This window comes from Amphibalanus amphitrite, unplaced genomic scaffold, assembly GCF_019059575.1.
Source record: "Amphibalanus amphitrite isolate SeventyFive unplaced genomic scaffold, NRLGWU_Aamphi_draft 000336F_arrow, whole genome shotgun sequence".
NCBI lineage: Eukaryota > Metazoa > Arthropoda > Thecostraca > Balanomorpha > Balanidae > Amphibalanus > Amphibalanus amphitrite.
In genome coordinates, this window is record NW_024881831.1 from 238,575 (window position 1) to 246,764 (window position 8,190).

Here is an 8,190-nt window from a genome sequence, read left to right on the forward strand (position 1 = left end):
AGGAGCTTGTCTTCCTTCAGTGCTTTTAACTCGCACACCAGCTCCACCATTTGGACATTCATTGCTGCGATCATATCACCTTGACTGGTTAGCTGATCTTGGAGTATTTTCATTTTCTTCTGTAGCTCCAAATTTGTTGATGTTTTCTTCTTCATCGCAATACCGTTAATTTCCTTGCGTTTCTTGGTGGAGGAATGCATAGTTTATTCAGGTTTCGTAAATTAGGGAACGTTAGCTCACAACGTCACGTTTTGAAAAAAAAAATACTTTCAGGATTCTCAGTCAGTCGAATATCTGAGGCGGGGCAAATATGACGCATTCAGCCTTATCTTGCTGATCTTACCGTATAAAAGATGAAGCAGTTTATGTGCCATACAATCGAAATCTTGTGATAAATTTAATATCAGCAATCAGAACGCACTTTAATCAACAAAATTAGTCAGGTTCTGACCACAAATAAACGATTATTTGCTATATATAAGCGATCAAACGCGGAGCTCACGTCAGACCTGCCGCTCAGCTCTGCGCCTGCGCAGAGACTCAAATGTTCCTTTTTTTTTAAATGTTCCTTTTTCGTCCCACACACAGGCGCCGCTCTTTCGCATGCAGGCGCCCCTCTTCCGCATGGCGCGCTTCTCGAGTAGCTGCGCCCTCCTAGCCTTTATCGCCTGGCAATATTATATTCGACAGGGTCGGCAGCATCTGCCTTTGTTTCAGATAAGGATGCCCTCCACTCTTCAGCATATCAAAAGATACTTTTCCCACGTCATTGCCACCCTCTTCGTGTCACAAGTGCCTTTATCAGTTGCGGTGTCGCCTCGCACTGCTCAGCTTTATGGCTGCCGCACCTCTTAACTTCCTGCCTCCTCTACAGATTTTCGAGGCGCCCCTTTCCATAGCTTTAGGGTGCAGCTGCCCCCCTTGCCCCCCTGCTTCCACCGCCACTGAGTAGGTACTCATTGCTTTGTGGAAAAGGCCTCATCCTCGCGAAATGAAACCTACCAAGGGTAATACGTGCATTTTCAATTAGACATTATTGTTCAACGGCGCGTACACACGTATACTGAAAGTAGTTTGATTTCTTTTACTACTTACCAAACATAAGCACGATAGTGAAGGTGTCTGGGCCACTGGTGTCAATTTGTATACCTACTTTTGGGGGCCCTCGGGCCCCAATGCTGAGCTAGCCCAGAACCACCCCCCCCCCCCTACGGGTGGTAGGGTCGGTAGGTAGGGTCCTCCGATAGCCTTCCGGTGCGCGGGTTAAAATGGAGGTTGCTAAGTAATGCATGTAAACTGATACGATTTAACGTAGTTTATGAACCCGCGCCCCGTAGGGCTACCGGCGGACCCTACCACCCGTAGGGGGGGAGGGGGGGGGGGGCGTTTCGGCCCCCCCCCTAAGATCTCGGAAATTTACCGGCCGATTTCCAAAATTCAAACGGCGTTCGATAACCTCAACGGGGAACTACCTTGTGACCAAATTTCATTAACCTAGGTCAAACCGATGACGTTACAGGCCAGGTCAAATGTCGGATTTTCACCGTTCACAGGCATTTCAAGAAATGTGTTGTGAAATCGAGTAAATTGGTAAGTTATTGAAAACCACCGATGGTACATTGTTCGTAAAACACATACTTTGCTATCTGAGGTCACTGATACCAGGTCAGGTCACAGAGGTCAGGTCACTGGGGGTCACAATATGAAGGTATCGTGTGATACATGTTTTATGGTCCGTTTTACATGACAAATGCGATTATGTGGGTCAAGCAGCCTTTGGGGCCAGCTTAGGTCACGTTTTGGTGAAGGCCAGGTCAAGGTCAGGTCAAATTAGGTCAAATTTCAAAGTTGATATTTTTGCATAAAATGGGTAGGTATCGAGTCGATGCAACTTGTCACGGGGAGTCTAATGGTGGTCTTTGTTTTACCCTACGTGGTCTAGAATTGCCAAGAATTGAGTTTGAAAGTTTGGCGTCATCATTTTTGAAGTTTTTTTTTCGCTATAACTTGGCCAAAAAACGAGATATCAATCTGAAATTTGGTATGTAGGTAGAAGAAGGTAGGTACTATCACATATATTCCGGTATTTTCGAAACTAAAAAAAAAGGATTTTTTTTGCTAATATATATAAAAAAGGCATTTTTGATTTTTGGGGGTCAAAACTCAAAAACGTTAAAAATCCGTGATGGCAGTTTTGTAGCCCTGTCAATTCTACACCTTTTACATTTGATCATTTTTCTGTATCTTCAACGCTGTAGGCCTGACAGCTCTTCTCGCGAAGGTCTTTTTCGGTCGAAAATCGCAGAACATGACGTCATTCTGACGTCGTTTGTGGCCAACCTATCATTGCCTCTGAAAATTTTGGTCACAATGTGTAAAATTGATTCTCGGAAGGGTCCTGAAAGTTTAGTGGCGATATCTCAGCCGTTTAGGAGATATTGACGAAAACGGACAGGGGGGCCGTTTCGGCCCCCCCCCCCCCTACGGGGCGCGGGTTAAGGTGTACACCGTTTTCAAAAATGAACTCCAATAATTTAACATTATCCAAGCGTGTTCACATTTGCTCTCATTCGGATCGCTTTTGTCAGACGTTATCTTTCTATAGCTTTTGTCGCCGTTATGGGCGGGACGTGGGAACTGAGGGGCCCGACGCCAGGTGGTGCGGGGCACTGACCGATAGCGCTCCCTGTGGAGGACCGGGCCACGTCCCTGCCAGTTCGCTTCACTCCTCGAGGCGCAGTGGTTCTGGCTAACGGCGAGCTCGACGAACATCTAGCAAGATTAACACCACCAAGAATCAATAGTTTCGCGTTATGACTCACCATTACCTGCTATTTACTGGTGAGGTTAAGTGGTCCATTGCATGCCTAATGAAATGGACCACTTTGACACATGCCTTCCATTTTTTCATTCAATTTAGCAAACATGAAAGTCTTTTAAATTCTATTAGAACAAGTGGCACGAACACATTTAAAACAGTGGCGAGATTTCTCCACCAACCCTAAGCACACAATTTTCCCTTTCAGTTCTGGCCACGTGGTGCCTATCTCACGCCAACTGCGGCTTCCCAAACGTAAACCCAACGCTGGGCGAGCCATGGCCGAAGCCGCAGCAGCAGGTTTGGGACCCAGCCCTTTTCCGCGTGGACATCGATGTCGTGCCCTTCAACATCACCGGCGAGACCTGCGCTGACCTGGAGGACGCCGTGTCCCGCTACACGAACATCATCGCCAGCTTCATCGCCGAGTTCCGCGGCGTGACAGCAAGCAGACTCTACGCGTCTGGAGCCTCACACGTAGGGGACGACCCGCCCCTCCTACTGGAGCAGATCGAGGTGGAGCTGCGGACGGCCTGCAGCGAGGACCAGTACCCCGAGTACGGCATGGACGAGTCCTACTCGCTTACTGTCAACACCGGCGACGCCCTGGGACGAGCTGTGATCGCAGCAGACACCATCTGGGGAGCGTACCGTGGCCTCGAGACCATGTCGCAGCTGTTCTACTACGATCCCTCCGGAGCTGTGTTCGTCCGGAGTGGCAGCATCGTGGACTTCCCGCGCTACAGCTATCGCGGCTTCCTGCTCGATACCGGTCGCCACTTCCTGAGCCTGGATGTCATCAAGCAGAACCTTGATCTCATGGCCTTCCACAAATACAACGTCTTCCACTGGCATCTTGTCGACGACCCGTCGTTCCCCTTCTACAGCGTCAGATTTCCTCTCTTCGTTCTCGGTGCGTTCCGCGAAGACAAGATATACAGTCCCGACCAGGTAGCTGATGTCATTGAGTACGCACGTAAGCGCGGCATTCGCGTCATCCCCGAGATGGACACCCCCGGCCACACACGCTCCTGGAACAGCTATGACATCCTCACGCGCTGCTATACCGACGGAGAGCCGGACGGCACGTTCGGCCCGCTCGACCCGACCAACAGCAGCATCTACTCGCTGATCACCGACCTCCTGGACGAGGTGACTCAGCGCTTCCCGGACCGGAGCGTGCACATTGGCGGCGACGAGGTGAGCTTCGGCTACGACTGCTGGCTCTCGAACCCGGGCGTTCAGGCGTGGATGGCGGAGCGCAACTACACCACGCCGCAAGAGGTGGAGGCCGAGTACATCACCAACCTGCTGGAAGTCGTCGCCGGACTACCAGAGAAGCCCCAGTACATGGTCTGGCAGGATGTCGTCGACCAGGGGATCACCATCAAAGAGGACGCCATCGTGCACGTCTGGAAGGAGCCCGAGTGGCAGGCCGAGATGGACAAGGTGACGTCGCTCGGCCACCGGACGGTGCTCTCTTCCTGCTGGTACCTGAACAAAATCAGCTACGGCATCGACTGGTACAAGTACTACGACTGCGAGCCGGAGAGTTTCGGCGGCAGCGCGCAGCAGAACGAGCTCATCATTGGCGGTGAGGCGTGTATGTGGGGAGAGTACGTGGACGACACAAACGTGGTGGCGCGCTCGTGGCCCCGCGCCGCCGCACCCGCCGAGCGCCTCTGGTCGGCAAAGGGCGCCAACTCGCACAGCGAGGCAGCAGCTCGTCTGGAAGAACAGAGGTGAGCGATGAAAGAGAGGGAGATAACCGAGAGGGGGACTTATCGAACAAATTTGCCCCGCCCAGCCATCTAACTTTTATTTGCCTACTTTGCTAATTGTCGGGGCTACGCTGTTATCGTACTGGACATTAACTCACGCCGTTTGCTAGGCCTTTTCGCTCTGTCGATATCAATCAGCAATACATGTCTCGTGGTGTTTTTTTTCAGATGCCGACTCATCTACCGTGGCTTCGCGGCCGAGCCATCTAACGGCCCTGGCTTCTGCTAGCGGTTGAATCAAGTGGACCGAAGCAGCATCTCACCACCGACTTCGAGATTCAGCAAATATCTTATCGAAATTCAAATTAAGAATTGTAAGAGGTGTCATCTTTACTTATATGCTCTTTACTCTTTACTTTTACTTTACTTATATACCTACTTATTGCTCGAATTGTCGGCCGTGATTTGTAATTTGTATACATACATATTCCCCCTACAAAAGGATCTGGGACTGTCAGCTGTTATATCAGTGACGTGTCACCCTTGCTCATGTATGAGCCAACCATGTTATTGGACTTCGAGTCTGCTAATACAATGGTCTTTACTCTCTTCTTTGTGTACTCTAGAACTAAATGAACTATCAATAGATCCAATCTGATGGCACATGTCGCATTGCATTCTAAGCAAACGCATGGGAGTTCTAAGTGCTGCAACTCATTGCAGACACACGATGCAATCATAATCATAAAAGGAATATAACACAAATACAAGTCAGATCAACAACTCCCCGAATAATGATGGAATGACTGTCAGCCAGGCAGCCCATTGACAAACGTCGGCAATAACTATAATAATTTCGCGTACACACTTTCAACGTTCTTGATGTGATGGTGTCAACCAAGCAAAAAGGCTGGGATCGAGCTAAATATATATGATATCACCTTCAGAAGCCTGCTCAGTACTCAGTACTCTGTACGCGGTGTAATTCACTAATCAAAGCGTCGTGTGCCTAACACTTTTGTAGTAACGAGAACACCTGTTATCGGCAACGGGCGAACACACTTTCTTGTCCCATTGACTGGTAGGGAAATAACATTTAGCCGGCAAATCTATTGCGATCTTATTACTATCGCACTGACGAGGCAATGCAAATCAACTATAACCCTCGCCGGCACAGGCCATTTCACGTCCTTCGACGGCACAAGGGGTTGGTACGACCCCCCCCCCCTCGCGTTTGGCCCCTGATCGAAACGAGCGTGTTGCCCGTCACGAGAGGAAGCCGATGCTACCTAATTTTAAGGTCCTAGGTCATCGGTTGACCTTTCAGGTCAGGTCAATGACCCCAAAATCGGTAAAATCGGGACCTGTTAGAGTGTCGGTGTAGCTGCTATGGGGATTTTCGGGGTGCTGATCACGAATATCATGTTAGTTTTGATCACAGATGATGTCTTTGTGCATTTAGGCCAGGTCGGGTCAGGTCAGGTCAGGTCAACCAGTGGGGTCCTGCCGGGTATTTGTTGTACGTGTCAACCTCTGACAGCTTTGTAACATGTTACGAAGGTCGAAGGCACCAATACTACGTACTTCGTAAATGTTCAAATGGTTGCTAAATTCGAATTCAGCTAAAAAACTAGCCTAAAACATGTAAAACTCGAAAAAGTGGACCGAGGTCATCAAAGGTCGATGACCTGATCTGACCTTCAGGTGACCTTGACACCCACCCTAATGCATGGGAGCAACATCATATCACATGTTTGAACGCTTGAAACTACGAAAAGACTGCAAACGCGCGGCTAATGCGTGCCGATATAAGCCGAATCGCGATTCCGGCCAAACATGGTCTCGAAAAGTAGGTCACAGGTCAAAAGTCATTTGGGTCAGGGTCATGAACTTTTCAGAGTAGGTGTCAAATTAATCTACGCGAGGGTACTGAAAGTTTCGTCGCGATCGGCCGCTTTTTACGCGAGTTATACGCCAAAACCTTAGGGGGTGCATCAACCCCCCGTGCCGGCGAAGGCTAACGTTCCTGGCAAACAGACTGCAGGAAAATACCAGGAACAACTGCTGTGACATAGTGTAGACCGCACGTCTTAGCTGAACTCTGCGAAATACATCTAGAGCCAGCATTGAGTTGCTCTGACTAGAAGAGGCTGTATGGTAGGTACCCGAAGGTTGTTTCTTCATTAGACAAACACTATTCTTTAGAATGGTGTTTTCCTATTGAAAAACAAACTGAGGGTGGTTCTTTTTCGGGAAAGGATTTATGACATGTCTCTTCACGATACCAGCAGGGACGGAAACATTGTGCATGGAATGGCGAAAACATAGTCACTCCCATAGCAAGCGTGTACACTGGCGGATCCAGGCTTGCGTTTTGGGGGGGGGCCAACTCATGCTGGAGCCAAACCTAGGGTACCCCCAAATCCTGTTTTCTCATCGGATTTAGGCCACTTATTTTTCGTCACAGCCCCGACACTATGATTTTTTTTTTTAACTAGAAAGAAAAATATATAAATGGTAGCCCACCCGACCCATGCCTTTGTATTACTTTGTAAGCACTTACCATTGCTTTTGTCGACCAGTTAACCCGCTTCGAGTCAGTGCTTGGGTCCCTTTGCGGGCCGGGAGGTGGTAAAACACCCCCTGTCTAACTCGGCTCCTAGGCCACGCACTGATTGAACTATGTTTCATTAGGTACCGTTTGTGGGAGGGGGCAAACGGGCCACTTTAGACCTCTGGGAAGGTGGCATGGCCCTAAATGCCCCCTCCCTGGATCCGCCAGTGTAAGAGACCATTGGAGCTGCAGTTGGGTACCTCAGACGTCAGGGTACGCCCTCAGATGTATAGGACTCGCATGGAGACCTCTTATGCTATAGTGGACTGAAAGGACCCAAAGGAGCCTGTCAAGGGCTCCCGGAGATAGACGTGGGCCCTCAGGAGCCCGCCAGAGCCCCCAATAAGGGATAAGTGAGGCATACCAAGTGCCTGCAATTGCATATTGCATAAGCCATAACGCCTTTACAAATCAATATATTATGTATCAGTGGCAGATCCAAGGGGGGCCACATGGGTCATGACCCCCCTTGGTGCCCGGAGGCACCACAGGCGTGTCAGGGGCACCACCGGCCTAGCAGGGGCACCACCAGCCCGCCAGGGGCACCACAGGCCTAGCAAGTAGCAAGGGCACCACGGGCCTGTGAGGGGCCCCACAGGCTTGTCAGGGGCACCCCAGGTCTGTCAGGGACACCAGAGACCTGCCAGGGGCGCCGCCGGCCTCGCAGGGGCACCATGGGCCTGTCAAAGGGGCACCAGAGACCTAGTAGGGATACCACAGGCCTTACAGGGGCACCACCGGCCTTACAGGGGCACCTTGGGCCTGTCAGGGGCATCACAGTCCTGTCAGGGCCCAGGGGCACCAGCGGCCTAGCAGGGGCACCACAGGCCTGCCAGGGGTACCACCGGTCTAGCAGGGGCACCACCGGCCTCGCAGGGGCACCATGGGCTTGTCAGGGGCCCCACCGGCCTCGCAGTGGCACCACCGGCCTCGCAGGGGCACCACCGGCCTCGCAGGCATCACGGCATCACGCAGGCCGCAGGGGCACCTTGGGCCTGTCGGGGGCATCACGGGCCTGTTGGGGGCACTTAAGGCTT

The 8,190-nt window shown here is 51.0% G+C and overlaps 1 protein-coding gene across 2 annotated transcripts; it reads left to right on the forward strand.

Annotated features, from left to right (window-relative positions):
* The first annotated feature begins 2,682 nt into the window (after positions 1–2,682).
* On the forward strand, positions 2,683–5,148 carry LOC122388817 (beta-hexosaminidase subunit beta-like). 2 transcript variants are annotated; one of them, XM_043380215.1, is made up of 3 exons: positions 2,683–2,841; positions 3,027–4,534; positions 4,851–5,148. In XM_043380215.1, exons 1-3 carry the CDS (start codon positions 2,814–2,816, stop codon positions 5,001–5,003), a joined length of 1,689 nt encoding a protein of 562 aa, XP_043236150.1. In that variant the 5' UTR covers positions 2,683–2,813; the 3' UTR covers positions 5,004–5,148. The 2 variants fall into 2 exon arrangements, with proteins under 2 accessions (XP_043236150.1, XP_043236151.1); XM_043380216.1 differs by having other exon boundaries at positions 2,684–2,841; positions 3,027–4,560; positions 4,768–5,148.
* Positions 5,149–8,190: the final 3,042 nt, after the last annotated feature.